This window comes from Penicillium samsonianum, assembly GCF_028829775.1.
Source record: "Penicillium samsonianum strain IBT 33392 chromosome Unknown utg000001l_segment0_segment0, whole genome shotgun sequence".
Lineage (NCBI taxonomy): Eukaryota > Fungi > Ascomycota > Eurotiomycetes > Eurotiales > Aspergillaceae > Penicillium > Penicillium samsonianum.
Window position 1 is genome coordinate 3022635 of NW_026643259.1, and position 27183 is coordinate 3049817.

Sequence of the window (27183 nt, forward strand, 5' to 3'; positions counted from 1 at the left end):
CCTAATTCCTACCCTAATTCCTTCTAGAGATCCTTAAAAATATTTCGTATAGGTAGAGTAGGATATACTTTATCTTAGTAGTCTTACTAGGTTAGCTAAATAGCTATTATAATAGATAAATATACCTAAATAGAGAAGACTAGCTTTCATTTTATATAGAAATTTAATGATTTAGAGTAGAAATTAATATATTTATATTTATATTTCCTCTTATTAAAAAAATACTACCACTTCTATATAAGTTAAATATATATTTCTCTATATTCTTAATAATATTTTTCCTATTTTAGGCAAATAGTACTATAAGAAATAAATCTATAATTCTATAAAGTAAATAATTTAAAACTAGGCTTTCTCACTTCTATTTTATAGAGATTACTTAAAATTTCCTACTATAGTAGGTGAGGTTATTAAGAATATAGTAGGGAAACTAGAATAAGTGTAAAAAATAGTATTTTATTTCGATAACTTCGTAGGGTTATAAACGCTAAGAGCTCTATTTTATACAAAATTAGGTTTTCCTAGGGCCCTAATAGGTACCTAGTATTAGGTCTTAGGTTAGGTTAGGTTATAGAAGTCGCACCTAAAACCCATATAGGTTAGGTCTTAGGTCCAAAGTTTGGACCCAAGTTGGGTTTTAGACAAGACTATCTAAGGCTATTTTATTAATACCTTAGGACCTTTATATAACGTATCTTATATGCGAGCTGCGCACACAAGCGAGCTGCGCAGCTAAAATACTATAATAAATGCGATATGTGCTATACTCACATCTCAACAACCAACGTTTGTTTATTATTTTTTTTCAAAATGCCGATGGCCAGTGATAAGTATTTTAAGTATTATATATCAATTTTGAATAGATCGAAAGCGTGTATTGTTATGGTATCAAAAATTACATCTTTAAAGCCTCTGAATATATATATCTCAATCATCAAGTTCTTAAATTTCCTGAAACTTCCTAAAGTGACAAAATACTGTATAATAAGCATTAGTCTATAAGGAAAACCTTATATAGACATGTATTGTTAGGATATCCAGTTGTAATTTATCGCATTTAGTATGTGTATCGGACTGCGCAGCTCGCTTGTGTGCGCAGCTCGCATGTGAAATACGTTATAGAGTTCTTTTATTATTATAGGGATATAATAACTACACTTCTTAGAAGAAGTATATAGAAGATATATAGAATTAGAATCGTTATCGTTATATATATAATTCGGTAGAGAGATCTACACAAACCAGATTATCCCTATAACTTCCCCTTAGTAAGGATTAGTCTATATATAAAGAATACATTATATTCTCCTCTCTATCATTATATTACCTGCCTGACCAATAGGTACTATCCTGAAAACTAGTATTATTGACAGTTTTCCTACCGGGCGAATCCACTAATAGGGGTGGAAGTCTGCCTAGGTGAGGCTCTAACCCCTCTCCTAGGTATGGTTAATACGATAAATATATTAAATACCCCTAGTATTCACTGATTAGCCTAAATATTCCCTCTAGATAGCTAGTTTAGCTTCACTTAGTGGTATTCTATCTCGATTAATCCTCTCTTCTCTTTTCTCTTCTCTTTTCTCTTCCCTTATTTATACTTGAAATTCTGAATAAAATATACTCTTTTCTTTAAAGAACTAATAGGTAATATATAATACTCTATTTAGTAGTTAGGATATAATCTTAATCTATATATTATAGTAAGTAGTATCTAGTAAGTAATTTTAAGAATATACCTAAGAAAATTAAGGAATTCTATACTTAATACCCTTCGAAGCCTAGCCCACTATCAAAGCTAATAAAACTAGATGAAAGCGGTATAAGATAATAGTATACTATATAATTATAAGGATAAGAATAAGCCGGCATTTAGGGACTAAATATAGTTTTAGCCGGGGGGTATATAACGATCTAGTTCAAGGAGATATGATTCTACTAGATAAGACCGTCTACCTAGAAAGGAAGTTAGGTTTTTATCTAACTAGTTTGCATTATTTGCACGTGGGAGACCCTATAAGAGGTTTCGCTTCGACCAATCCTTTCCCCTTTCTTTCTTTCTTTCGTCCCTTCTTTATACTTAGTATTCTGAATGAAATGCACTCCTTTTCTCCAAACAACTGGCAGGTAATAGCCCAGGTCTCCCTCTCCGCTCCGAATACTACAAGAATGCAAACCACAACAACTGACAACCGGAAAAAGCAGGCAGAAATCCTTTAGGTCGTCACAAGGAGGGGGCGGTAGGGAGAGAGAGATGTAGACATCTACCTAAGTTAGGTCCCTGTCAGGTGGTGCGTTCGATATGCATCCTAACAAGTTAAATTGTAAATCGATGAATATACCGGAGGTTGCTGTAGACTTAATCTAAGGCAGGTGGTCTCTAGTAAGATCAAATTGATACAAGCATGAGCAGGAATTAGTAGGAAGTATTCCATGGATTTTGCGCCAGCCGGGATAGGTAGACCTTGGTATTCTCATATACCAGGAAGGTCACCCACGTGCTTGGAAGTACCCGGAACAGATTTGGACCAAGACCCTTATAAAAACCTGCGATCCCTTCTTGGGCCCATACCTGGGAAAAGACATCAATGGCCCCACGGTAGATCAGATGGGCCTCGTAAGTTTGCAACCGGGACCTAATTACTTGGTAAGGATACGTTACACTGCCAGCGAAGACTTTTGATAGACCGGAGATGGCAAAAAAATCAACATTACCCAGCACCCGTTCGGCGCCCACATGACTGCTCTCAATTGAGCCCATGGTATTCATCGACCGCAATCTGAAAAGTTTCAACTGTTCGTATGCCATAAACTGAAGGGCACCATGGCTGACGCCAAATAGGGCTGGTATGAGGCCTCGGTAGAAGCCTGGTATTCCTTCCATCTGGTATATTTGTTTTGCTCCAGAGGCAAACGAAGAATATGCCCCTGGGGCATGGGAACCCGTTGACAACATGCGAGTTTTAATCACCCAGATTGGATTGGTGAGGACCGACGTAATCACGCCTATGGAAATCCACAGGTTAATCGAGGAACGGCAAACGATGCTGAATTGGACATGATATGTGGATACCTGCACTGCCAGATGCGAGAAGATAATCAGACGATGTGAGAATCTGTTCTCTATCCTTGCGATAGATTTGAATCGTATCCTTCAAGCTGCTGTAGCATAAAAAGTACAAACCCCAGCTGGTGGAGTTTCCGATAAGATTGGGGGTAAGTCCCCGGTAGAAAGCGGCACAGCCACCCTCATGATAGAAGATCTTGCGAATGATTCGCAGTGAACCCCCAAATCGGGAAGATGATCGATCGACTAAACATACCAAAACAGAGTTAGTAACTCTAAACCCCAAGGGAACCAAGATAACATCGAAGCTTGCCTTGTAGCCTTGTTTTGACCATGTCAAGAGGATGTAGCGACAGAGTTGACACGATTCCCGCTGTGAACCCTGCTACGGTCTCCACAAAGGATGACGAGAAGCCATCTTGTCTAGTCATGAACCTGCCTTAGACGAAGATAGGAAATTCGAACACACAGAGCCAGAGACAGAGATAGAGACAAGGAAGATTGTGTATGGAGAACGTTGACAGAGAAGGGGAGGGAAGATAAAGAGAGAAGACGAGATGGGGAGAATATTCCCAGAATATCAGAACATGTGACCGCCGAGTAACTCCGTACATACTAGCCCTCCAGGGCTGCACTATAACATACCAACGTCCAGAATTTCTTTTTTAGATTTCTTTATACAAAGATCAGCTGTTTATTCCGAATTATTACAGGGTTACAGCATTTCCGTACCAAAGCGGAAAAATATTCGGCCAAAGACTTAAAAATACAAAATCATCCAGCTTTCACAAGCTTCAAGAAGTGATATCCAGATATTGAAACCCATCATCCCTCACGGAGAGACTAATCGAAAGGTTGTTCAAGAATATACTGGACCATATCCATCCCATCCATATATCCCGTATCATTTCTCCAGTCAACGCGTAGTTTACGCAAGAGGCGAGAACAATCTAGGTATCAGGTTAGTCATAACAGCTAGAATCCAAGGAGTTGAAGCGTACCTGAACAATGTTGGCTTGGGCTCGCTATAGGTGTAGCCTGTTTTTTTGGGGGTTTTGTTAACTTATTGTGTTGAGAACGCCAAAGAGGTATATACATACCCAGATAGACAATCAGAGGCAAGTATCCGCTAGATGGTTATCGCCGGTCAGCTCGGAGGATGGCATGAAGGTGCTATGAGGCTCACTAGTGAATTGCAACCCGAGAAATATCAATGACCTTTGAGACGCGCTCCTAAATAGAATAAAAAGAGAGAGTTAGAAACCCGGTCTCAAGGAGGATCGGGGGTTGCAACTAACCTTGGTCTCCTCGGAGAATTGAACCATTCTGAGTTTATGAAAGTGAATTTGGGAAGGGTTCCAAGGAGATCAACAAGAAGATAATTTGAAATTGGTTCAAGATCGATTCAAGTGAATAAGTGGGAGATGTGGTTGATAGATGAAGTGGAAACAGGGAGGATTTGCGGAATCAAAAGTTTTCGGAAAAGGTCACTGATCATCCCTCAGCTCCGGCTTTCCTTCACTTCAACACTTTCACACCTCATTACCTCTCCACTTCCACTCAAATTAGTCTACTTTGTTGGTCCAAATTTACCAAGACTTTCACAGCTTATTGATTTATTTTACTTGGATCTTTGAGTCCTTCTCCTTTAGGGGGAGCTTTTTTCCCATCTCTCTCTCTCTATCCAATTAATTCACTGGCACCATGTCTAACGCAAGGCATTGGTAAGACCCTCTCTCCCCACCACAGGGTCCCGATGCTAATTTAACCTAGGGAACAAGATAAAGAGGCAACTGTGTACATCGGAAACCTTGATGAACGGGTCTCCGACAGCCTAGTATGGGAGCTGATGCTGCAGGCTGGGCGCATCGTTAACGTCCATCTGCCTAAAGACCGGGTCACGCAGTTACACCAGGGGTATGGATTTGTTGAGTTCATCAGCGAGGAAGATGCCGAATATGCATCGAAGATCATGAATGGAATCCGTCTCCATGGCAAGCCTATTCGTGTTAACAAGGCATCAGCCGATAAACAAAAGACTGTGGAAATTGGCGCAGAGCTGTTTGTGGGTAATCTTGATCCTATGGTTGCCGAGCAGGTTCTCTTTGATACATTCAGCCGGTTTGGCAATCTTGTCAATCCGCCTAAAGTGAGATCTCCCCCTAATACAAACAAGATGGACACTGTTAACAGCCTTTTTTATTTTTTATCATTACAGATTGCTCGTGATGACAACAATCTCTCTAAGGGATATGGATTTGTTTCTTTTGCCGATTTCGAATCCTCGGACGCGGCCATCTCCAATATGAATGGCCAGTACCTGATGAACAAACAGGTTTCGGTACAGTATGCATACAAGAAGGATGGGAAAGGCGAGAGACATGGCGATGAAGCGGAGCGAATGCTGGCAGCCCAGGCTCGCAAGCATAATATACAGCCACCGACCCAGCAACCTTCGCAGTTCCCTGGCGCTGCGCCAGGCGTATCAGCAACGCCTGTCATGTCGAACGGCGACAGCTCTCGACCCTTGAGCACAGCCCCGCCACAGACACCCGATCTAGGCATGAACCGGGGTATGCCGCCAGCTATGCCGCCAGCTATGCCCTACCAGAGTGCACCCCCTCCAATGCCCTACCAGAGCGTTCCCCCTCCAAACCGACATGCCCCACCTCCCGTCCCTTCACTCAATACTCCACCCCCCGGGCTCCCAGCCCGACCTCCGCCTTCCCAAGCTGGCTACGGCGGTCCACAGACCTTTTTACCACCTGGATTCAACGGTGCAGGTCAACCGCCCTTCGTCCCACAGGCTGCAGCTCCCCCTGGGTTTGGGCCGCCTGGATTTGGACCTCCAGCTGGGGCCCCTTCATTGCCACCGGGCTTCCAACAGCCCGGATACGGAAGCAGTCGGTGATTCCTGGTGGCCTTCAGTCTTGAGACCCCCTCTCCTCCCAAAAGCTATGCCCTTGTCACTATACGAGGTTTGGGGGATTTTTTTTTTTGATATGATTTGATGACCCAAGGACCAAAGCGCTGGCCCATGTGTTTGATGTTCTCCTCTTGCTTGGCTACCTCGAACGTGTTTAGTGTTTATGTGGGGTTTTTGGTGGGGGGGAGAGATCAAACTGTGCCTTGGCGCTGGCTGGCTACTGGCAGCGCTGGATGGTCATATGTAATATTAAGTGTCTATTGGACACGGACAAAACAGACAGACTTGTTGTATTTCGATAACATGTCAACTTAATAGGTTTCAATTGCCAAGGATCATTCACAGACACAAGAAATGCACCGACCAAAGTGGTAAACCGTAGTACCCCAAGCGCTCCGACAGCACAGATGAGATATTACTGGGCAAAAGCCGTGATCTCTATTTGTACGGGTTCTGCTAGCGAGATGTCCGCTCGGACAATGGCCAAGAAAGCACGCTAGGACTGGTGATATGATTGTAGGCGAATCACGAAAATGAGACGAATTTGGGGTCCCTCGGCCGGCCGTCAGGTCCGATGTTATTCTTTGCAAACCGTTGCTCCGTGTAGATCCGCCGTGCTTCATCGAAATTGACCTTTCGACTCTTCATAATCTTCATCACTTCGGACTTTGCTCGTTGATCCAAGCCAGCCCTCGAATCCCCGTCTGCAAGATTGGCAGTAATGTCGAATTGTGACGAGCTCAGGCCGGCCTCGAGATCGGCGGTAAAACTTGAGGGAAGGCGATGATAGAGATAATCAGGCACTTGGACTAACGGGATCCATCGTGACCGAGTGAGGTATAACGCTACAGTGCAATTAGACCCAAATTCGTTATGAATGATTGCTTTGTTTCCTTTGGAGTTGGAAAGACACTTGACTTACCTGTCCCGCCGATGATAACTGAAAAGAGTAGGAAATAAAAGAGAATGTAGGTCATGATGATGAGTGGTACCGGTGAAGATTCCGGCGTGGAGTTGTAACTTAGTATAGAGCTTTGCGATATTGCAGTGTAAGGAGAAGTTAGCACTCCTGAGAGTATATCGCCAAAGAAGAACTAAGAGATGACGTGTCCCATCAGGCAATTAGCCGTTGATGAAGAAGGCATAGGAAGATTAGAGTGGTTGTCACTAGAGAGGAGAGTTTTGGAGGGGGCAACGTCAGCATCGCCGTTCATATTATTGGCAGCCTGGAGGTCGCCGGAAGCTCTCAGTTCTGCCTTGCTGAACGGGCAACGAGGAATCCAGGCATTAAGGCACTAAGGCACACAGACACTCAGGCATACATAAATCAAGGCATCAAGGCATCAAATCTATTCCTAAAGTAGCCGCCTTAGCGAGACCCCGTCCAATCTGAGGTCTTGGCATTCGAGACACACACAATTTGATCGACGTGAAGACGGTTTTGATAGCGATTTCGATCTTTCAATTCTCCAACTCAACATCCCCTCTCATCACAATGGCCTCAAACATCTCCAACGATCTGGTCTGGCAGATCACCCGTACGTCCGACCCTCCGCATTTTTCCTATTCGAATTTTTGTCAAAGCTTCGAAACCGAACTCTAGCTCATCAATCTTTGGAATAGGCAACCAGAACTCCTTCCTGGTTAACCGCAACTCCGGCGGTGGCTCCCAGTTCTCCCGGGACCCCCTGAACCTGCTGAACAAGCACTCCTACAAGGTACGGGCCTCGGGGATTAGACGGAATAGATGATCCTCTCCGGGAATGCATGGCTAACGACGGTCTCTTTTGGCGCATTATAGTATGCCGGTTATGCCAACACCAAGGTAATTAAGCTTTACACTGCTGGTGTTTTCCTTTCTTTTCTTGAAACGAAAGATCTGTGGCGCTAACCATTTTACCTTCAGGCTGTCGGTGTCCAGGCTACTGAGAACGGTGTCGCCGTGACCACCAAGAAGCCCAGCAACCCCCAGCAGCCCGCTCAGAACCTGGTCACTGTGACTTACGGTCCCAGCACCTCCACCCGCAAGTAAGCGAAACCCGATTTCGATTTTTTTTTTTTTTTCAAGACATACGGTGTATGTTGCTTTCACGACCTAGTGCTAATCATTATCTGCTCTCCAGGATCTACAAGGGTGTTGCGGACAAGACCGCCAAGAACAGCTACCGCGCTGATCTCCGCGAGGAGGCCGTCGCCCGTGTGAGCGCCGTCCGCCGCTCGCAGCTCCCCAAGAAGGATGCTCCTGTCCGGAAGGCCCGTGGCTCCAAGGCCACCAAGGCCGAGGAGTCTGAGTAGATTTGTCTCGAGATGAGGCTACATTGTGGACCATGAAGGACCGGGGATTTGGGGAGAAGACTTGATAGGCGTATGTAAAACGCCATGCTGGACTTGGAAACCATGTATTCTAGCAGTCTTACTCCTAAGGACAGGGGAAAAAAAATCAGTCTCCTGTCTGAGACCTTCCAAAGCAAGAGAAAACAGATTTTCCGCCCAAAAAACAAGAACAATTTCCTACTACTAATCGGAACGGAAAATAAATCAGCCAAGGGTATAGTAAAATTGATTCACAACCGACTGGTCGGCCCGAGCCACAAGGTCCGGGTTGTATATGAGAATATATAGTCCGCCTTTTCCCGATATCACAACCCGGTAGTCCCGGGGAAGTGTGGAACAATCTTAAAGGGACGAGAATTGCCGGAGAAAGTCTGGAGAAAGGTCCAGAGCTTTTGCTCTGCCTTTTGGTGAAAGCATTCCTTATATAGAGAGAGATGAGAGAGACAGAGAGTATAATAGGGGATTGAAGGACCTACATTGAAAAGATATAATAATAGAAGGTAGTAAAGATATAGCAAAATAAAGTAAAATAAAGGTGAAGCAAGGTAAACAAAAGTACAGAGTAAATAAAGGTGAATTTCGTCACTTCACATGTGGAAATCCAACACTCCGTATTCCGGGGTTGCCCCTCTCAGCACTTGCCCCTCTTATAAATCGGCCGGTCCCCTCTCTAAGCTTCTCTCCTCCCCATTTCTCCCCTATCTTCTTTCTTTCTCTCTCTACACATACACACATATAATTCACCATGGTTAAAGCTGGTATGTTATTCAACTGTTTTGTCTATCATTTGCTGATTCGTTGTAGTTGTTCTCGGAGCTGCTGGTGGCATTGGCCAGGTATGTCTCCCCTCCTTTCAATACTTATGAGCCTCAGCTAATCCATCCTCTAGCCTCTCTCCCTCTTGCTCAAGGCTTGCCCTCTCGTTGATGACCTTGCCCTCTATGATGTTGTCAACACCCCCGGTGTGGCTGCAGATCTCTCTCACATCTCCTCGGTCGCCGTACGTACTCACCGAAGCATTGTGAATAAGCCTGCTAACAAATGGTCTAGAAAATCACTGGTTACCTCCCCAAGGATGATGGATTGAAGCTTGCTCTGACCGGTGCTGACGTTGTTGTCATCCCCGCCGGCATTCCCCGTTAGTAGATCCGCAGATCGGGATGTGGTGTTTTGCTAACGTCCATGGTTACATCTAGGCAAGCCTGGTATGACCCGTGACGACCTTTTCAAGGTCAATGCCGGAATTGTGAAGGGTCTCGTCGAGAACATCGCCGAGTTTGCCCCCAAGGCTTTCATCCTCGTTATCTCCAACCCTGTGAACTCCACCGTCCCCATTGCCGCCGAGGTCCTCAAGGCTGCCGGTGTCTTCGATCCCAAGCGTCTGTTCGGTGTGACAACCCTGGACGTTGTTCGTGCCGAGACCTTCACCCAGGAGTTCTCCGGCGTGAAGAATGCCGCTGACGCCACCGTTCCCGTTATTGGTGGCCACTCTGGCGAGACTATTGTTCCTCTGTTCAGCAAGGTTTCCCCCAGCTTCCAGATCCCCGCTGACCGTTACGATGCTCTTGTCAACCGTATGTGAACAGTCCTTTCCGTGGGAGGCATTTGCTGATATTTCACAGGTGTCCAATTCGGAGGTGACGAGGTCGTTAAGGCCAAGGACGGTGCTGGTTCCGCTACTCTGTCTATGGCTTTTGCCGGTTTCAGGTATGTTTCACCCACTAATCCGGAGCTACCATGGTGCTTACCAATATTAGATTCGCCGAGGCTGTCATCAAGGCTTCCAAGGGCGAGAAGGGCATTGTTGAGCCTACTTTCGTCTACCTGCCCGGTGTTGCTGGTGGTGATGAGATTGCCAAGGCTACCGGTCTTGACTTCTTCTCCACTCCCGTGGAACTCGGTGTAAGTCTTCAATTTTCCAGTGTATTAAGACAACTAACTGACAATGCTCAATCCAGCCCAACGGTGCTGAGAAGGCCATCAACATCCTTGACGGTGTGACCGAGCAGGAGAAGAAGCTCCTCGAGGCTTGCATCAAGGGACTTCAGGGCAACATCGAGAAGGGCGTTGAGTTCGCCAAGAACTCCCCACCAAAGTAAGGCCCCCCCCCCCCCCCTGTCCGTTGTGCACCATGTATATCGGGTGGGTCTCTTTGTGTCGGTAGATTTCTCGCTGGTTTCTCCACGGCTGCGATGACACCGGAAAATGGCAGAGCGTTGCTAATCAATATTCTCCCGGAAAGATAGGCTTTAAAATGTGAGACCACGAGTTTATGAACAATGAGCAGACACGAGTAGTGTACGGTCCGAAATCAGATGGGTAGGTTTGGCACACAAATATAGTATCCAACCTGCAAATGGAAAGAAGTACAGGTTTCACTGTTCATATTTGCGCGTTTTCGGTATCCTGTCTCATGTAGCCAAGAGACTTGGAACGATCAATGATCCTTGTAGTAAACTGAAGGAACTGCAAGGTCTTTTGCAAGATGGAACTGTCATAAGTCATAGAGTAGGCGTAAATTGGTTGAGTAAAAAGGCTAGCCCTAGCCCCGGCCCAGGCGCAACCATTTTAATGTTCAAGGCCGAGGCTGGAGAGTTTTGATCTGGAAAGTTGCACCTGGTAGATCCGAGGTCTCGGCCTGCACGGTCGTGTTGATACCCAAATTCGCTAACGCGCCCCGGATGATACCGCAAGGAAACCAAAGGTACTAGATCAATTTATAAGCCGAGATATCCTCATTGATTGAAAAGGTGATGCTTACTGCCTGCGCCATGGATATTGCTTCACTTCGCACCGCCATGCTCATCCTACCAAATGGCCGGAACGCGCTATCGGTCAAAACATAGACTCCCTATTTATTGGTATTAGTTTCATGGACATCGCTGCGCAAGTGCAGCTATGTCGCATCTCCCCGACACAACTGTTTCTGTATTGCACATACCCGATGGTTCGTTTTCAAATTATCCACCTGTTTCTTGAATAGGACCGTCCACAAATCCTTGCAGAGAAACTTGATCACATCTAGATTATCGGTAAATCGAGGACGGTCTCGGGCAAAGCTATAGAGATTGATACAGGTTAGCGCGCTGTAGGACTGCAAAATAAAAGCAAAGGGGCTGTGAAGGGAGATGTTCATGCTTACCGCTCCGCAAGGCCTTGCCCAACACGATAACCCAGAGACTCTAGACGAAAGAATGTCGTCTCTCTAACCTCTTCGTCTTCTGTTTCCTTTCCCTCGGTCACAAGTTCTTTTGCCATACGCTCGGCCATTGGCACCAATTCTATGAGTAGGAAGTCGAAGCATGAGGAGCTGAAGACGCGGGCATTTGGATCGGTATTTAACAGGGAAGTTGAATCGAATGACATTATGAAGAGTCAAAGGTGACCAAATCCAGGGGAGAGGCGAACGAACAAGGAATCCAGCCGATGTACGAAACGAGGGCGTGTTGATGGGAAGGACTGGAAAATGGGGGGAGTTGGGGGAGTTCGGGGAGTTGGGGAGTCTAAGCCAACTCCAGGCCGGAATGCACCTGATATTGGCCGTTTTGATATATACAAGAAAATATAAATTCTTATGTTTTTTGTGTTATTTAAAAATAAGAGTAAGAGTAATAGTCAATATATTTCCAGCTAATTAACCGGTCACAACCAGAATGATACACTTCCTAGATACATAGCCACTTGTGATATCTTAAACACTCCCCCCACCCCCGCGCCAGAAACTCCATGGAAATGTGCATCAGAAAGAGAAATGACCAATGTTTTTGGTCGTCAGCTTGATACAAACTTGGCTAGAATAAAAATCTAAATTCATGGTGGGTACGACCCGCCATTCAGAGGGCTGCTGGCAGGCGGGATATGGTACTCCTGACGAGAAAAGGCTCGGGATGGTAGACTTGAAGCTAGCCTTTTAGGAGGTGGAGCAGGGGACTCTTCATCTTCATCGCCGCTTTCAGTAAGGTCAATGACCTGAGCAATAGGTCGCTTTTTGCTGGACATGCGCATCGCAGAGGACGGGGTTGATGCCTCTCGTGACTGTGACTGTGCAGGTGTTCGCTCCAGGGCGATGTTGGTGGGCCCCGGTTCCTGTTTTACAATGGGCATCCCTGGTTCGCTGATTTCGATCAAGTCGTCGTCATCGTCATCTGACGCGGGAGTCATCCCTCCCAATTTTGTTGCGTCGGAATCAGTGGGGCTTGACCATACACCGTCGGGTTCAACGGTGACTTGGTCGATATCTGGTGACGTTGACTGAAGGATGTCATCAACGTACCTATGCGATCAGTCAGAAAAAAAAAAAAAAAAAAACCATGGCAAGGAAGGGGGTGTGGACTTACTGGTCGACTTGCAGAGACTCAAAACTAGTCGATTTGGAACACACAGGGCAGGTCCAAGTTGGAGCTTGTTTTTGCAATTCAAGGAATGAAGAGGCATCGAAGCATTGGTTGTGTGTGCAAACGATAGAGCGGCAAGGAACTTCAATGCGCAGAGTAGATAGAGGGCATTTAAGTGACATGACACTTGACGTTGCGACAATGTCTGAGTCGTTTGCGCGATTTTGCACTGGAGATCTAGATTAGCATAGTTTAATTCAAGGAAGGGAACAGGAAGGGTTCTTACTTTCGCGTAAGACTTGCTCCTTCGAGATGAGTTTCCGTGTCTTCAACTGCGAGACAAGATCATCAGTCGGATGCTGCTTCACGAGGTTGGCAAGCGCAAAGAATTTCTGTGCAAGAACGAGTTAGTCAATCGGCCTAACAGATGATCTACCAAGTAGAAACGGAATGAGCTCAACCTTTTGCGTCAATGCGTAAGTCATGACGATATTATTTGGGTAATTGGGCTTTTTGCGGATCCAGTTGGTTACATCTGCAGGTTGTGTTGTCCCCGGCCTATTTTTCAGACCTCTGAGATTGGCTTTGACTTCATCGAGATTTACTTTGAGCTCCACCTGATGTGGAAATGCGATGTCCGACTTGGTGTATTGTGTGAGGCCTGAATCACCGGCGCAATAAACCATCACTCGAAGATTTGAGTCCGTTTGCAGCCTATAGGCAACTTGCTGAGATAGCATGACCTTCAGTTCAACACTATCCCGTGTTTGTTCACGAACTGGATAAAATTAGATATAGATGTTCAACAAGGTTTCAAAAATACATAGTAACATACCTTTACATTCCACGACTGCAGTTAAAGGCTCCAGGATTGTGTAAAATGGACTTTCTTTGAAAATCAAAGGACCTGGAGATTTATGAGCGGCCGCAGGAGGTTTCATGAGAGGAGCACTCGGACCAGAGGCATATGGGTGAGGTGACATGGAAACCCCGAGCGGTGCAGATCGAGCCTGTGCAGGAGATTGAGAGACAGGCGATGGCTGGTATTGTGGTCTATTGGGTGATTGATATGGCACAGTGTTTGGGAAAGCAGTGGCACGGATGCGCCTAGCTAGAGCATCGAAACTGACAGGGTCAGATTCCGCGAGGGATTGGATTCCTATTTCGTTGGTCAGTGTACGGATTCCCGCAAGAATGGGTTGCAAAACAGAGAGTTGGAGAAAATATTGTAAAATATGCAGAGGATAGAATGAACAAGTCATGACAAGAGTCAGGGAGAATTGACGAACGTTGAATAATGCGGAACTGTAGGGTTGCCTTCAACCCGGATACCTGGAGGCCCTCATACCTCAACAAATCTTTCAGTTGTGGATTTGTGAGGGGTTTGATGAAGGCTGTCAGTGTTGCGACCTCTGACGACAGGCTGGTCGACATGACTGCTTCACAGATAAGAGAAGTGCGAAAGCAATCAAGGTGGACTTGGTTCAGGGTTCCTCGAAAGACAAGGGTCCGATTCAGCCAGGCCAATTGTAAGGGCTCTGCATCGATACATCTCTTGACTGGAGTGAAATGTGAGGGAAAGGCCACAAACCCCAGTCATAAAAGGGTGAGGTCAAGTTGACCCTCGGAGGTGAACCTTGGAAGTGCGGTCTCCGGATGACATAAGACGAGCCTATCGGAAAGAAAAAAAAGTTGATTGTGTTATCAGTAGCCATTTTATTTCCCACCCGACATCAGTTCATCAACTTTAACGTTCTTGGTCTATATCCTCAAGTCTTGATTCCTTATTTACCTCGTTTACCTCATTTTCCCCTTTCTATTTCTCTTCTATCCTCATACAATGGCGAAAAGTGTCCGAGCCAGCGTTTCTAAGCGCAACAGAGCCAATTTGCGCAAGAAGGTCTTTGGCCCACTGGTCGATGCCAGAACCGAGAGACTCGCTGCCAAACTACAGGAGCTTGCATCACAGCCACGGCCTGAGGCCCCTGTGAAATCAAAGAAGGACCTAGCCGAGGACGAGGCTGGTACGTATATTACCAAGACCTTTCAAGGATACCGACTCATCTCATATCTATTAGCCGAATCAGCCAAGGCCCAGACTGGTGACAGCGAAGGTTAGTCTATGGCAATCCAAATTTTGAATCGCACTTTTCTTTTGCTTTGAACTGCAGAACGCTTACCCGCCCAACACAGAGATGGATATCGACACAATTAAGAGCTCCAAGAAGAAGCAGGCACGTGTGCAAAAGCGCAACCAGAAGCCTCGCAACTCGATTGTTTTCCAAAAGCGTCTATCTACAGTCAAGAAGGGTCCCAAGAGAAAGTGAGGCTTGTGCCGAGTGAGGGGCAATGAATGGATTATTTGACGAGATGCTGTGGCGGAGAAGAAAAAGGCGTTTGGGAGTCCACAATTACACCTGCGATTCACGTACATATGTTTCATAGTCTGTGCCTGATATACCATACCTTTCATTAAAGGCTTGAGATATTACTTGGATTTTGCTCAGTGGAAAAAAATAACCCTAGTGTGGCCGAAGGAGTTGGTTGATATATGGGTTGCTCTAATTTCAAATCACCGACAAGCAATCCTAGTCAAGATTAATTAGCTAATTTATACCTTCATCTAGCACCGTTAACTTCTAGTTCATTAATAGAAGGGTCAATTTGTTGAAGTAAATGTTGGATGTACAATATTACAATATAGTTATAACTAACTAGTTACAAGGTACTCGAGAAGGCGGTGTGGTGATCCGCGTCGATCATAAACACGATTCTGCCTCCCTTTGGGATCCCCCCGGACAGTTCGACATGTGCAGTTGATTTGGGGTTCTTTACATAAAAGTTGTTCTGCCAGAGCTCACGCCAAGTCGATTTGCAAAATGGCGGGCTTCCGCAGCTGGACGACAGTCATTGCCAATTTGTTGTTGCCTGTGGGCATACTCACCTTCTCTTCAGGATTCTTCCCTTATAAACCGTTAATCCCTGGATTAGCGACTTTTGATGAAACAGGCGAGAATGTCACAGCACCTGCGGTCTTTGATAAAGTTATCTTCATGGTGGTCGATGCGCTAAGAAGGTATGGTTTGAATAATTCACCTCCGAGCTATACCAGTAACTCACAAGGTTCTCACATATAGCGACTTTGTATATTCGAACGACTCGGGTTTCTTGTTTACACAGAGGTTAGTGTCACTTTCGACATCCGCCACTCGATTGTTCGAAATAAATTACTGATTGGATACTAGCTTGATCCGGTCCGGTGGTGCATTGCCTTTCACTGCCCATGCGAGCGCTCCGACTGTCACAATGCCTCGATTAAAAGCCATCACAACTGGTTCAGTTCCATCCTTTCTGGATGTTATTCTCAACATCGCAGAATCAGATACCACATCAACACTGGCATACCAGGACACCTGGTTGGCGCAATTAAAGGCCACAGGAGGACGGCTTGTGATGTATGGGGACGACACCTGGCTCAAGCTCTTCCCAGGGATGTTTGATCGAGCTGATGGAACTACAAGCTTCTTCGTGTCGGTCAGTTGTACTTTAGGTGTTTGTGTATCCGCAGTATTAGTATTGAAACTGAGATTCTTCTCGCAGGACTTCACGGAAGTAGACAATAATGTGACTCGACACGTTCCTAACGAACTTGCCCAGGATGACTGGTCTGCTTTGATCATGCATTACCTGGGTCTGGATCACATAGGACATAAGGCTGGCCCGAAAAGGTAAATACAGCTCCTTATCTCATTATTAACTCTAACCTCCAACTCTCATAGTCCCTTCATGATACCGAAACAACATGAGATGGACTCTGTGGTGACTGAAATCTATACCGCAATGCAGCAACAAGACCATCTTCAATCCACGCTTTTCGTGTTGTGCGGAGATCATGGCATGAACGAGGCTGGAAACCACGGCGGGTCCTCTGCTGGGGAAACTTCCCCCGCGTTGCTTTTCATGTCACCCAAGTTTGAAGCCCTGGGTGGCCGAAGAGAAAGTCCCGTGAAACCGTCAGGCGATATGCAGTACTACCAGATGGTTGAGCAAGCGGACATTGCTCCAACCTTGGCGGGGCTTCTTGGTATCCCAATTCCTTTAAACAGTCTTGGTGTATTCATCCCCGACTTTTTAGAGATGTGGGATCATGGTATGCGCTCTGTTCCTAACCAACGGTCAAGCGAAAGATGACCAGGAACTGACTCGGAAACAGGTTCTCATAAGCTTCGAATCTTACATCAAAATGCCGAGCAGCTGCTGAACACGCTGACAACTACATTTCCTGGATCTATGTTTGGTCCCGATAGTACTACATCTTGTGCTTCAGGAGTTACATCGGGTATTGAGGCAGCTCAATGTGCTTGGGCTCGAGTCCAGCAACTTCTCTCTGGTAGGGATGAAGCAGATGATTCTTACTCTACAGCCGGCCCCGCTCTGTTGCAGTTCTTAAGGATTGCACAGGAGGTCATGAGCCGTACTGCTAGTAACTACGATGTCTCCAGACTCCTTTTGGGCCTTTTGATCACGGGGGTTGCAGGCATGCTTGTACTTCCGGCCACATACAAGGAATGCACACGTCACGGATCTTCCGGGATGTTTTTGATGCTCATGATCATCACCTGTGGGATGATGATGTTCGCGAGTAGTTATGTGGAAGAAGAGCAACAGTTCTGGTATTGGATCTGCTCAGGATGGATTGTCTACCTGCATATCAAATCACAATCATCTGCAAAACAGATCTCACGCAAACGCTATGGGCCATTAGTATATTGGTCTGGCAAATGCATCATTCTTGTGCTCGCAATCACCCAGCGGCTCTTGCGACGATGGAACCAGACGGGACAGAAATTCGCGGCCGAGCCTGATATTGCTCGCACGTTCTTTGCACGCCACCCAGAAATCTTCTGGGTTTTTTTTATCCTCACGTACGTGGATGCCGGTCGTCATCTTCTCAAGAGTGTACCAATTTCTGGAATATTGAAGCTCGGTGCTTTGGCCCCTGCCGTGTTGGCCTTGACGTTCAAATTGCACTTTGTGACTTCGGAATCCCCCGAACTCCTTGATGGGACGTTCATCTCGCAAATCATGAAGGAATGGCCCTACAGTCTATCATTGGTTTTACATGCCCGGCTTGTGTTTTATGGACTTACTGTCGTTGTCCTGCTAGCGCTCTTTGTTGGAAAACTACCAAGAGTCCTCCCCCTAGGTAAGCCCACACATGCCCTAGATTGCTTCTGAGCTTGGAGTCGTTACTGACCAGAATCTTTAGCACCACATGATACAATCCATGAAGCTCTGCACATCTTCCTAATGACGCAGTCCCGTGCTACTAACGTCCCCCTGTTCCTGATTTTCCGAATCCAGGCCGGCATTCTCTCTTCCATGAACCTCACAGGGATCGAAGTGACAATCACAACCTTGATCTTCCAATATATGACGTTCTTCGCGTTTGGTGGCTCCAATGCAATCTCCTCTGTGGACCTTGCCAGTGGATATAACGGTGTTGACAGCTACAGCATGGTGCTAGTGGGAATTCTCACCTTCGCTAGCAACTGGGCAGGACCTATCTGGTGGGCTTCACAAAGCCATCGTCTCCGGCCGAAGAATCCTGCAGAACAAGACCCCTCGGCACTGTTGACCTTCCATGTTGCCATGTCCTTGATTTCTGTCATGGCCGCCTGTACAGCCCTCCGGACGCATCTTTTTATTTGGACCGTTTTCTCCCCCAAATATCTCTACAGTATGGCGTGGGCCACTGCCAATCATGTTGCTGTCAATTTACTGGGCGAGGTTATTTTCTCTCGATCTCGATCGCGATGTCATTATTCATAAAACAATATTTAGCTTGGAAATACATGTCTGGACATCCCCTTGGAATCCGTAAAAAAATAAAAATAAAAACATCAAAGTAACACCGTACATAAAGGGGTATGAGATTCAAAACAAACCGCTGAACAAATCATCGATAGCGTTCTTCTTCTTTTTCTTTTTCGATGTACTTTTTGAAACGTCCTCTGTAAGCTTTTCCGTGGGCTCCGAAACCTTGGAGGCCTTAGAGAACTTGGAGACTTTGGAATCAGAGGAAATCTTGACCGGAGGGAGTGGCGCATTGTCAATCCGACGAATGCGTTCCCCAAGATCTTCCTTCGCGACGATAGGAGTAAACTTGGACTTGCTTGTCACAGGTTGCTTCAGCTCACTGATCCCGGTGATTTTGGACAGTCGTGCCAACGCAGCTAGAAGCACGATTCCAAGGGTAGAGAACTGGTTATCGGCAACGACAGTTGAGAAAGCGCTAAGAAAACAGTTAGCCTGATTGTTCAACGTAATACCTTTTTTCTTTCATACATGTAACACCTTGGGATTACGTGCGTGGCCAGGTGAGATTTTACCCCCGATCGGGCGAGATCCAAGGTGGCGCGTTTCAAGATGGATAGCCATTTCCACCATTTAGTTCGACGATGTTGATTCTTGTTGCGATGAAAGATCAGATGCAGTATTGAGTGGACTGCCAGGATTTCCTTGGAGTCCATGTTTTGTGTGAGATGGAAAAGATGAAAAGTGGGTTTTCCCGTACTTTTTACTGGACTCTACTATGTAACTACTAGACACTCTACATAACTACATGTAGTACTATTGAGAAAATATTTTCATTTGGCTAACTAACTCCCCAATGTTTTTGAATTTCCCTGATTTTTGAAAAGAGCAAAATAGCAAAAGCAGACGCAGAAACGAAGAAACGCAGAAAACGCATGAGAAAAGCAAAAGCAATTAATTGTGCTTGAGCACAATTAATGGCACAATTCCGAAATAAAACAGTCGCATCGGAATGTGCGATACAAAGGCGAATCCCAAGTAGCAAGCAAGGATTGTGCCTAGAGGAATCCGTTTGTGGTTGTTTCCTCTGAGTCCCTCTGTCGTGTGGTAGAGGAACATTGGACCGAAGATGAAAGGAAGAAGAGAAGATAATGCACTCAATTTCAAGCAAAGCCTGAGGGGACATGGTGTTCCAGAACCTTACTGCGCAAGAGCCCAGTTGTCAACGGCAGTGTAGCGTCCATTCTTTAGGTAGCATCTTGTTGAATTGAATTGAGTTGTTGATTTTGGATTTTCGAAATTTTTTTTTTTTTTGAATGTGTGGTTGATTCTTGCTGATATTCAGGTGTTGAACAAGACAAATATGGATTGTCGGATAATTGAATGATTAGACAAAGCGCGAGACTCAATGTCTGCTATTTTGTAAGTATGAAACAGCCTGATCAGTCAGAAACTATTGGCTTACAAAATGGCATGTCCAGTTGCTGCGGTAGTTTCCCTTCGCATAACCCTTGTCGGAAGGGCTTAATTCCTCGGCGAGATGAATTGACGGTCCTCTGCCTGCATCGAAGAAAATTCGCCAGGGGCGTGCTGGACCGATCGTCCACCAGAATGCCGGGGAGTGCGGATTGATGCTCGACCTCGTGGAGTCTGGCTAAACGACTGGGATTGGGGCCGGGTGCGGTTGGCCCGAGGAGTAGTGGGAGCTCGGTTCCGGGGTGCAAAGAGGCCTGTGAAAGAGTCAGAACATGTCCACAAGCCAAAGGGCACGATGTCCTACCTTGCTGAGTGGTGCTAGCAACCGAACGACGGAGCTTACTGGCATCATTGGGGCCGGGAAAAGCTGCTTCGGTACCTGCACGAGGGCCGTCGATATGGAAGAGCTATATTCAGTCAATATCGGCACCGAAATGGAACAACAAAGGATTGAACTCACTCGAGGTCGCTCTTCGTGAGGACGGGTCATAACGTTACTGTTTCGGAACTTGTTCACGAGAGCCTCCTTCCCTTGAAGTGCTATTGAAACTTGTTAGACATCATTCCCATTAACCGTGGATGGGACACAAACTGGCATAAGAAACCTCAGCCCTCTTCTCGGAGATGCAGTCGGGCCTGTAATTGTCTCGAGTCAGCGAACGTGCACTTTTCTGAGGAATATAGGGAGGAACATACCAAGTCTTGCCCTGTCGAGCGTGCACGAGCTAAGGAACACGGGTAAGTACATGTCACACACTGACCCAAGATATAACTCACATTTACAATGTCAATTGCCTGTAGAATATGTTAGTAAATTATCGAACAGAAGGGATATCAGGTGAAAATAGAGCAGCAGAAATACTCACATCACCGAAGTTCATGAACGCATAACCAACGCTAGAAGGACAAAGGGTGAGTAACATCGAAAGTCAACAATGAGCAATCAGAACATACTTGCAACGATGGGTAAAATCTGTGGATCGAATTAGCCTGAACAAAAGAATAAATCATCGAGAAGCACTTACCCATGCGCAGGTAAAGAAAGTCATACTTCCCATAACTGGACTCGTCCAGGATACTTTTCAACTGGTCCTATTGAATTATCACATCGAATTAGCCTTTATGAAGTTTTTCAAACGAAGATGGAGATAATCATACGGAGGTAATTTTGTTGGGAATGTTGCGGATCATGACCTGTAACGAGACATGTAAGAAATCAGTCTTGAAGCAGATGGAAGAAAACTTACAGTGCTGCGAACATCTAGTCCCTGCCTGATTCGATCAAGATTGATAGCATGCTCTGCACTCGTCTGACCCTCCTCGGAAGCCGGGGAAATGTCGACCTTCTCCTCGATCTCGTTCTCCTTGGACACGAGGTGATACGGAGTCACGGGGCTCTGAGGGGAGCCAAAGCTGGTCGTTCGAAGGTGAGCCAAAACAGGAATATCTTCTGCTGCATCAATGGAGACATCGAAACGAAGACTCTGCAGAAAACCAATATTAGCATTGCACTTTCAAGAACACAAAAGCAAAAAGAAGAAAAAAGAAAAAAAGATACATCGAGTCTAAACCCACCGAGACATGAAAAAGCATAAGCCGCATGACGCTTGTTAAAATATTCAACTTGGTATCGACTCATGTTCGTTCCATTCTCGATAAGTTTGCAAGAACGCAGGGTGCCAAGAGAAGAGACAACATGTTTAACAATCTCTTCCATGGGTTCCATGAGCCACTGGCTTGGAATGGTGTACACAGAAAGCAGGAATGCACCATCCCGAGGAACAGTAACAGAGGAAGCGGCTCCTTTGGTGCTATTGGTTCCATTGAAATTGGCAATTTCTTCCAAACTGGCCGGGAAGACACGCCAGGTAGGACGGGTTAGGCGAATTTTGTTCATGGCCTGGATCGCCTCTCGAAGATCCCCAAACGAAAACGAGAACACGCCCCTAGCCTCAAGGTGCTGGAGACAAACTTCTTCAAGGGAAGGATATTCATCAATCTAAATAAAATCAGCTTTGATCTGTCCCATGATCAGGTTAGTATAGCAACTTACGGGGAACAGCATAACAATAGACCGGTGGGAGGTGTCGAGAGGGACATGATGCACGATAAAGCTTCGATGTTTTTCAGTAGCATCATGAGTTCCACCGGAGAGGGATCTCGAAGTGGCGATACCAGCTTGGTTACCCCGGGAAATATGAGTCCGTGCATCCGTAGAGGCAACATTGGCATCTCCAACGGTGGGATCGTAAGTGGTTGCGAACAAGCTAGAGATGAAATCCGGGGTTGGGCTGTATTCGTAACTGATTTCTCCACGGGATGGTGAGTACCGAGCATTGGCAATACCTGTCTGGACAGGAGAGAGCGGGTACTGAGATGCTCCCAAATGCGCCTGAGTGTGAGTTGACGAACGAGGCGAGTATTGCATTTGCTCCAGCGACCGAGATGCCTGGGCATGGGAAGGCGAGTATCGCATTTCACCAGGACCAGCATTTGCAGGAGACAATTGAGGTGAACCAGATGACTGTTGGAATGGGCCGATTGGTAAGGTGTGAGCTGCATTAAAAGTGCGACCCAGCTGAGGAGAAACAGATGAGTACTCGTTGGTTGATGTGTGAGTGTTTACCTGGTCAAGGGCGAGGGGTGTTGAATAGGCATAGCAAGCAGCAGAGCTTGCAGGGGTCGTTTGAGACGAAGGAATGCTAGGCGCAGACCCTGTCTCATTGAGCCAACCGGCAAACGGGTCACTGCAAAGCATTAACGCATTTAGGGCTTTTTGGTCTTTAATTTATAAACGAGGACAAATAACTTACCCAGTCGGACGGATTGTCGCCATTCCGGAAAAAGAGGCAGGGTTTGCTCGGTGAGCAATAGCCTCATATCCCATCGGGTTGAATGCAGTAAGCTGCTCCGATGGCGATCCTCGAGTTGGAGAAAACCTCTCCATGTTCAGTACTGAAGTAATAAGAAGGTGAGCCGAGAATGGACAATCATATTTAAAAAGGCAAGTCGACATACAAGCTAGCAATCTTGACCTATGCAGCGAGGGGGCGAGGGGCGCGGTGTGCGCTTGGTGATAATATGTTAGCAGCTAGGGTGCAGATGAAGAGCGACGGGAAAATAAAAGAAATGGCTGGCGAAAGAAAAGATCAATCCTTTTATATTCCAAGGCCGACTCATACTTCTAGCATACTTCTAGAAGTATGTTGAATGGACCAATAGAACGACTCGATTGCACAAACAACACGCGACTAATCGATCAATCGATCGAGGACTCCAGGGCTCCAGGGCCAAATAAACCCCAACCAAAACCCAACGAACCAACGAGCCAACAACGGGGTTGATGTTCAACCAGATCCTTGGAACATTGAACCATGTTTAGGCGAGCGCGCGACTTAGTAGGTACTAGGTAGTAGATCTCTCTAGCTGCCTTCACCTATCATAGTGTCTCCAATTTGCTTTCATGCTAAGCCTTGTGGAGTGACTCACTGTGATCCTGTATCAGCGATTTATCACAGTAAAGGGTCGTGCTAGGTAGGGGCTTGTTCACGATTACAGACCAATCATAGAGGAAATCACTGCCATTGAATGCATATCTTTCTCAATGAGAAGTTTCAATGTGGCTAGTCAGCAGGGTGGGAGACCACTTGGGCACCCGTCTGCTCTCTGTCTTACTGTACAAAAGAAGGTGGGTTATCAGACGTGTTGTTTTCACGGTCTTTCAGTTGCTGAGAAGATAGATGAAGTTATCATAGAAAGATGCTAGAGAACAAACAAATTAGATCATTGTGTATTTAAAAAAATGGGAAAAGGAAAGGAAAGATAGTCAAATGGTCAAATTGGAAACTAGATAGATGTCTTGCGCAGGTGCAATTGTCAGGTGCAATTGTCGTATACATTTTGATATTGGCCAAGGTTTACGCTAGTTACCACACTAACACAAATTGGGATTAGCCTTTCAAAAGCGGTCATGCACATAGATGGCAGAACATCTGACCGCCTATGGACGTCAACGAGTACCTATAAGCTGGAGATCATCTACCCTGGATAACCTTGGAAGGTTGCAAGCCTAGCAAGTGGGAAGTATTAAGAATATTTAGCTTCTCTCTGGCTATGAAGCTGAGCCATTATGCCACCCATGGCTCCAATACTCAATGAGCCACATGTCTTGAATCAAGTGAGCCAGCCTATACACGTTAGACAATGTACCCAAACAAAACTGACTTCTTGTCCTTAGATTATCATCTCACCCTCTGACACAGACTATCTGGACCAGCTCATTCCATCAATCAGAGACTACAGTGTTGGAAACCGCACTCCACAACTCCTGCAGTCACTATCCCGGTTCGCGGGCGACAAGGAGTCCGAGATCGAAAGCATATGCAACACAAATCACCAGGAGTTTGTCTCATCTGTCAATTCACTGCTTCGGATTCGAGAGGGGACAGTGAGCTTGACAGCAGAGATTCTGGACTTGAATCAATCCATTCAAACCAGTACCGAACGCTTGGCCGAGCAGAAGAAAGCGCTGGTGGAGTCGCGTGGCCACCGTCAGAACATTGATGAGACCAGTCGCGCCATTCAGGATTGCTTGGAGGTGCTGCGTCTAGCTAACCAAGTCCATGATCTCTTGGCAAAGAAGAACCACTACGCAGCGCTGCGGGCGCTGGAGGAATTGCAAAATGTCCACTTGAAAGGGGTGACGCAATACAAAATTGCAGTCATGATACAACGCTCAGTTCCAGCGACACAGAGAGCTATCGCGGAAGCGGTGATGTCAGATCTCAACACCTGGCTTTACCGCATTCGAGAAATGTCTCAATACCTTGGGGAAATTGCGCTCTTCCACACAGACCAGCGGAAAACAAGACAAAAACAAAGAGCGGAAAAAATCCCTTATCTAGAACATTTCAATTTAAACTCTGCGATCGAATTGGTGTCTGATGAAGATGAAGAGTATGATCTGCTCCAGAATGAAGATCTTCAAGTCGACTTCACACCGCTGTTCGAGTGCTTGCATATCCATCAATCTTTGGGACACATGGATAAATTCCGAATTGAATACGCGACCACCCGTCGAAGACAAAAAGAGCTCTTGCTTCCGTCTTCTATCACCCTTGTTGATGAAGATGGTTCTAGTTTGCACAATCTCTTGGAAGAGATGGCTGGATTTGCTATTGTTGAACGGGCCACAATGAAAAGAGCCCCCGATCTCAGGTCATCTGTTGATGTAAGGAAATATATCCCCCTTCCCTTTAGCCTCTTTTCAAGGAGAGGCCTTTTAGGAATGATCTGACCTTATGCCTCCAAATAGATTGACGAGCTGTGGGATTCGATGTGCCAAGGGGCTGTAGTGTTGATATCAAAAGCACTTCATGAAGTCGACAACGCTGAAAGCATTCTCAACATCAAGAATCTGATTGCTCTATTCATGCAGACGATGAATGTGGGCAGGCCCATCTCTATTATTTTGGGCTCAAAAGCTGATATCCATTTAACAGACGTGGAACTTCCCTGTGCGGGTCTTTGATGACTTCTTGTTGACACTCTTTGGCAAATATGCCGAACTTCTGAAGAAGAGATTCAGTGATGATTTCCAGGAGGTAGGGCTATTTCCCCTTATCAATCTATTACAAATACTGACACCGCCAGATTGTATCAACGGATGATTATATGCCCATGCCCATACAGACCCAAGAGGAGCATGACAAAGTCCTCAACGTTAGCTGGTACAGCCCCGAACAACCTCGTGAGGAACAAGTGTAAGTCGTGAATCAGCCTGGGCCGATTGGTTCTTATTCAGACCTAACTGATCATTGTAGATTCCCATGCATATTACCATTTTCCCGAATGTACCCGCTGTGTTGTATTGATATCCGGAATTTCCTGAACCAGTTCTATTTCTTCGCAAATGATGGTTTCGCAAACACAAATGTGATTGATGAAACACTGAAGAATGTGAGTTCGAACCAACACGCTCAAGACCCATGACTCGGCAACTAACCTAGCAGGATCTGGATGACCTCCTTTCCCAAAAAGTCTGCGACACCTTAGTGGAGCGTCTTTCCTCGCAATATCTAGGCCAAATCGTTCAAATTCTTATTAACCTGGAACACTTCGAGCTAGCTTGCCGCGAGCTGGAACTCTTATTGGCAGCAGCCCGATCACAGAACTCCACCGGCACCTCAATCGCGTTGAGGGCTACTGAAAAGTTCAAAAGTAACAAGAAGGCAGCCGAGAAGCGTATCTTCGAGGTGGTCAATTCCAAAATCGATGACCTTATCGAGACAGCAGAGTACGAGTGGATGTCCCCTACACCTCCCACAGAGCCGAGCAATTACATGCAAACCTTGACTCGATTCTTGTCCAACATCATGAACTCCACGTTGTTAGGTCTACCAACGGAAATCAAAGAGCTCATCTACTTTGATGCCCTTAGTCATGCTGCTAACATGATTCTGGTGGGTTTTCTATGGACCCCAATCGGTTGAAACGAAGACTTACTGACTGACCATACAGGCGCAACCATTGTCCCCAGATGTGAAGAAAATTAATCCCAACGGAGTGGCAGCATTAGCAAAAGATGTTGAATATCTCGCTGAATTTGTGGACAGCTTAAATGTCCCAATTCTTCGTGAGAACCTCGACGAGTTACAGCAAACCGTGCAATTGATGCAAGCGGAAAGCGCAGACGAGTTTTACGACATTTCCACGAGGAACAAGAAATATGGACGAGTTGATGCCATGCAAGGGCCCATTTTGCTTGAAAAGTACGGTTCGAAATCTACATCTCATTGCCCTAAACCACCTACTAACTGGTTATGAATAGGCTTACACGCAGTGTTCAAGCCCCCACCAAGGTGGATAAGTTTGCGACTCTTTCATCACGCTTCAAGAAGACTGGATAAATCTATGAGTGTGTTATGTGTATTGCAATATTTAACTACAAGAATAGTCGGCCGCTTATGCGGCCTTGTCAAGTATTTTTCTTGGTAGTCTTTTATTGTAGTCTCCTCAGGTAGTCTTTTTAGAAAGTTTCTTAGATGGTCTTTTTAGATGTCTGCCCTTTCTCAAGTTGTTAGCTATACGACGGAAAAAGGCGGGAAAAGACTCAATTTGCGAAATGGACTTTTGTATGTATAACGTTTGACAACAATCAAGTACCTCTTGGGACCTACAAAATACTGCTACAAGCATACCCAGCATATCCAGAACTGGTAAAAAGGCCA

At 45.9% G+C, this 27183-nt stretch overlaps 14 protein-coding genes across 14 annotated transcripts; 6 read left to right on the forward strand and 8 right to left on the reverse strand.

Moving 5' to 3' along the window:
* Positions 1-2416: 2416 nt before the first annotated feature.
* N7471_001146 (putative mitochondrial folate carrier protein Flx1) lies at positions 2417-3498 on the reverse strand (the record flags this gene model as incomplete). Its single annotated transcript, XM_057273867.1, has 3 exons — positions 2417-3006; positions 3074-3313; positions 3381-3498. 3 exons carry the CDS (start codon positions 3496-3498, stop codon positions 2417-2419), a joined length of 948 nt encoding a protein of 315 aa, XP_057142046.1.
* Positions 3499-3995: 497 nt separating this feature from the next.
* N7471_001147 (mitochondrial import receptor subunit TOM7) lies at positions 3996-4541 on the reverse strand (the record flags this gene model as incomplete). The annotated part of the gene is made up of 4 exons (XM_057273868.1): positions 4366-4541; positions 4254-4300; positions 4168-4196; positions 3996-4129 (listed from the first exon to the last, which is right to left on the reverse strand). Exons 1-4 carry the CDS (start codon positions 4390-4392, stop codon positions 3996-3998), a joined length of 237 nt encoding a protein of 78 aa, XP_057142047.1. The 5' UTR covers positions 4393-4541.
* Positions 4542-6169, forward strand: N7471_001148 (U2 snRNP complex subunit HSH49). The gene is made up of 3 exons (XM_057273869.1): positions 4542-4791; positions 4841-5216; positions 5286-6169. The coding sequence occupies exons 1-3, from the start codon at positions 4772-4774 to the stop codon at positions 5976-5978; spliced, it is 1089 nt and encodes a 362-aa protein (XP_057142048.1). The 5' UTR covers positions 4542-4771; the 3' UTR covers positions 5979-6169.
* A 349-nt stretch (positions 6170-6518) lies between these two features.
* On the reverse strand, positions 6519-6970 carry N7471_001149 (DUF2015 domain-containing protein; the record flags this gene model as incomplete). The annotated part of the gene is made up of 2 exons (XM_057273870.1): positions 6519-6838; positions 6916-6970. The coding sequence occupies 2 exons, from the start codon at positions 6968-6970 to the stop codon at positions 6519-6521; spliced, it is 375 nt and encodes a 124-aa protein (XP_057142049.1).
* A 391-nt stretch (positions 6971-7361) lies between these two features.
* On the forward strand, positions 7362-8496 carry N7471_001150 (uncharacterized protein). Its single transcript, XM_057273871.1, has 5 exons — positions 7362-7531; positions 7617-7711; positions 7795-7818; positions 7900-8021; positions 8117-8496. Exons 1-5 carry the CDS (start codon positions 7489-7491, stop codon positions 8286-8288), a joined length of 456 nt encoding a protein of 151 aa, XP_057142050.1. The 5' UTR covers positions 7362-7488; the 3' UTR covers positions 8289-8496.
* A 576-nt stretch (positions 8497-9072) lies between these two features.
* Positions 9073-10573, forward strand: N7471_001151 (malate dehydrogenase; the record flags this gene model as incomplete). Its single annotated transcript, XM_057273872.1, has 9 exons — positions 9073-9085; positions 9132-9163; positions 9217-9327; positions 9378-9465; positions 9524-9901; positions 9950-10034; positions 10085-10229; positions 10286-10422; positions 10570-10573. 9 exons carry the CDS (start codon positions 9073-9075, stop codon positions 10571-10573), a joined length of 993 nt encoding a protein of 330 aa, XP_057142051.1.
* A 329-nt stretch (positions 10574-10902) lies between these two features.
* Positions 10903-11693, reverse strand: N7471_001152 (trafficking protein particle complex subunit; the record flags this gene model as incomplete). Its single annotated transcript, XM_057273873.1, has 4 exons — positions 10903-11034; positions 11089-11178; positions 11269-11386; positions 11470-11693. 4 exons carry the CDS (start codon positions 11691-11693, stop codon positions 10903-10905), a joined length of 564 nt encoding a protein of 187 aa, XP_057142052.1.
* Positions 11694-11702: 9 nt separating this feature from the next.
* N7471_001153 (uncharacterized protein) lies at positions 11703-12055 on the reverse strand (the record flags this gene model as incomplete). The annotated part of the gene is made up of 2 exons (XM_057273874.1): positions 11703-11830; positions 12001-12055. 2 exons carry the CDS (start codon positions 12053-12055, stop codon positions 11703-11705), a joined length of 183 nt encoding a protein of 60 aa, XP_057142053.1.
* An 82-nt stretch (positions 12056-12137) lies between these two features.
* On the reverse strand, positions 12138-14095 carry N7471_001154 (transcriptional regulator family: Zinc finger MIZ-type; the record flags this gene model as incomplete). The annotated part of the gene is made up of 6 exons (XM_057273875.1): positions 12138-12600; positions 12665-12890; positions 12948-13053; positions 13123-13439; positions 13497-13820; positions 13951-14095. 6 exons carry the CDS (start codon positions 14093-14095, stop codon positions 12138-12140), a joined length of 1581 nt encoding a protein of 526 aa, XP_057142054.1.
* A 406-nt stretch (positions 14096-14501) lies between these two features.
* N7471_001155 (DUF2423 domain-containing protein) lies at positions 14502-14988 on the forward strand (the record flags this gene model as incomplete). The annotated part of the gene is made up of 3 exons (XM_057273876.1): positions 14502-14685; positions 14740-14775; positions 14855-14988. The coding sequence occupies 3 exons, from the start codon at positions 14502-14504 to the stop codon at positions 14986-14988; spliced, it is 354 nt and encodes a 117-aa protein (XP_057142055.1).
* A 552-nt stretch (positions 14989-15540) lies between these two features.
* On the forward strand, positions 15541-18493 carry las21 (mannose-ethanolamine phosphotransferase LAS21; the record flags this gene model as incomplete). Its single annotated transcript, XM_057273877.1, has 7 exons — positions 15541-15737; positions 15799-15843; positions 15907-16195; positions 16262-16389; positions 16441-16811; positions 16875-17867; positions 17931-18493. The coding sequence occupies 7 exons, from the start codon at positions 15541-15543 to the stop codon at positions 18491-18493; spliced, it is 2586 nt and encodes an 861-aa protein (XP_057142056.1).
* A 105-nt stretch (positions 18494-18598) lies between these two features.
* Positions 18599-19194, reverse strand: N7471_001157 (uncharacterized protein; the record flags this gene model as incomplete). Its single annotated transcript, XM_057273878.1, has 2 exons — positions 18599-18956; positions 19010-19194. The coding sequence occupies 2 exons, from the start codon at positions 19192-19194 to the stop codon at positions 18599-18601; spliced, it is 543 nt and encodes a 180-aa protein (XP_057142057.1).
* An 808-nt stretch (positions 19195-20002) lies between these two features.
* On the reverse strand, positions 20003-22901 carry N7471_001158 (putative meiosis protein MEI2; the record flags this gene model as incomplete). Its single annotated transcript, XM_057273879.1, has 14 exons — positions 20003-20208; positions 20259-20361; positions 20415-20494; positions 20547-20590; positions 20651-20679; positions 20732-20749; positions 20821-20851; positions 20909-20927; positions 20980-21046; positions 21113-21148; positions 21202-21438; positions 21513-21953; positions 22008-22701; positions 22768-22901. The coding sequence occupies 14 exons, from the start codon at positions 22899-22901 to the stop codon at positions 20003-20005; spliced, it is 2139 nt and encodes a 712-aa protein (XP_057142058.1).
* A 1075-nt stretch (positions 22902-23976) lies between these two features.
* On the forward strand, positions 23977-26937 carry N7471_001159 (Rab GTPase-binding exocyst subunit SEC15). The gene is made up of 9 exons (XM_057273880.1): positions 23977-24131; positions 24192-25184; positions 25269-25400; positions 25456-25557; positions 25607-25716; positions 25777-25912; positions 25966-26415; positions 26474-26724; positions 26784-26937. The coding sequence occupies exons 1-9, from the start codon at positions 24084-24086 to the stop codon at positions 26860-26862; spliced, it is 2301 nt and encodes a 766-aa protein (XP_057142059.1). The 5' UTR covers positions 23977-24083; the 3' UTR covers positions 26863-26937.
* Positions 26938-27183: the final 246 nt, after the last annotated feature.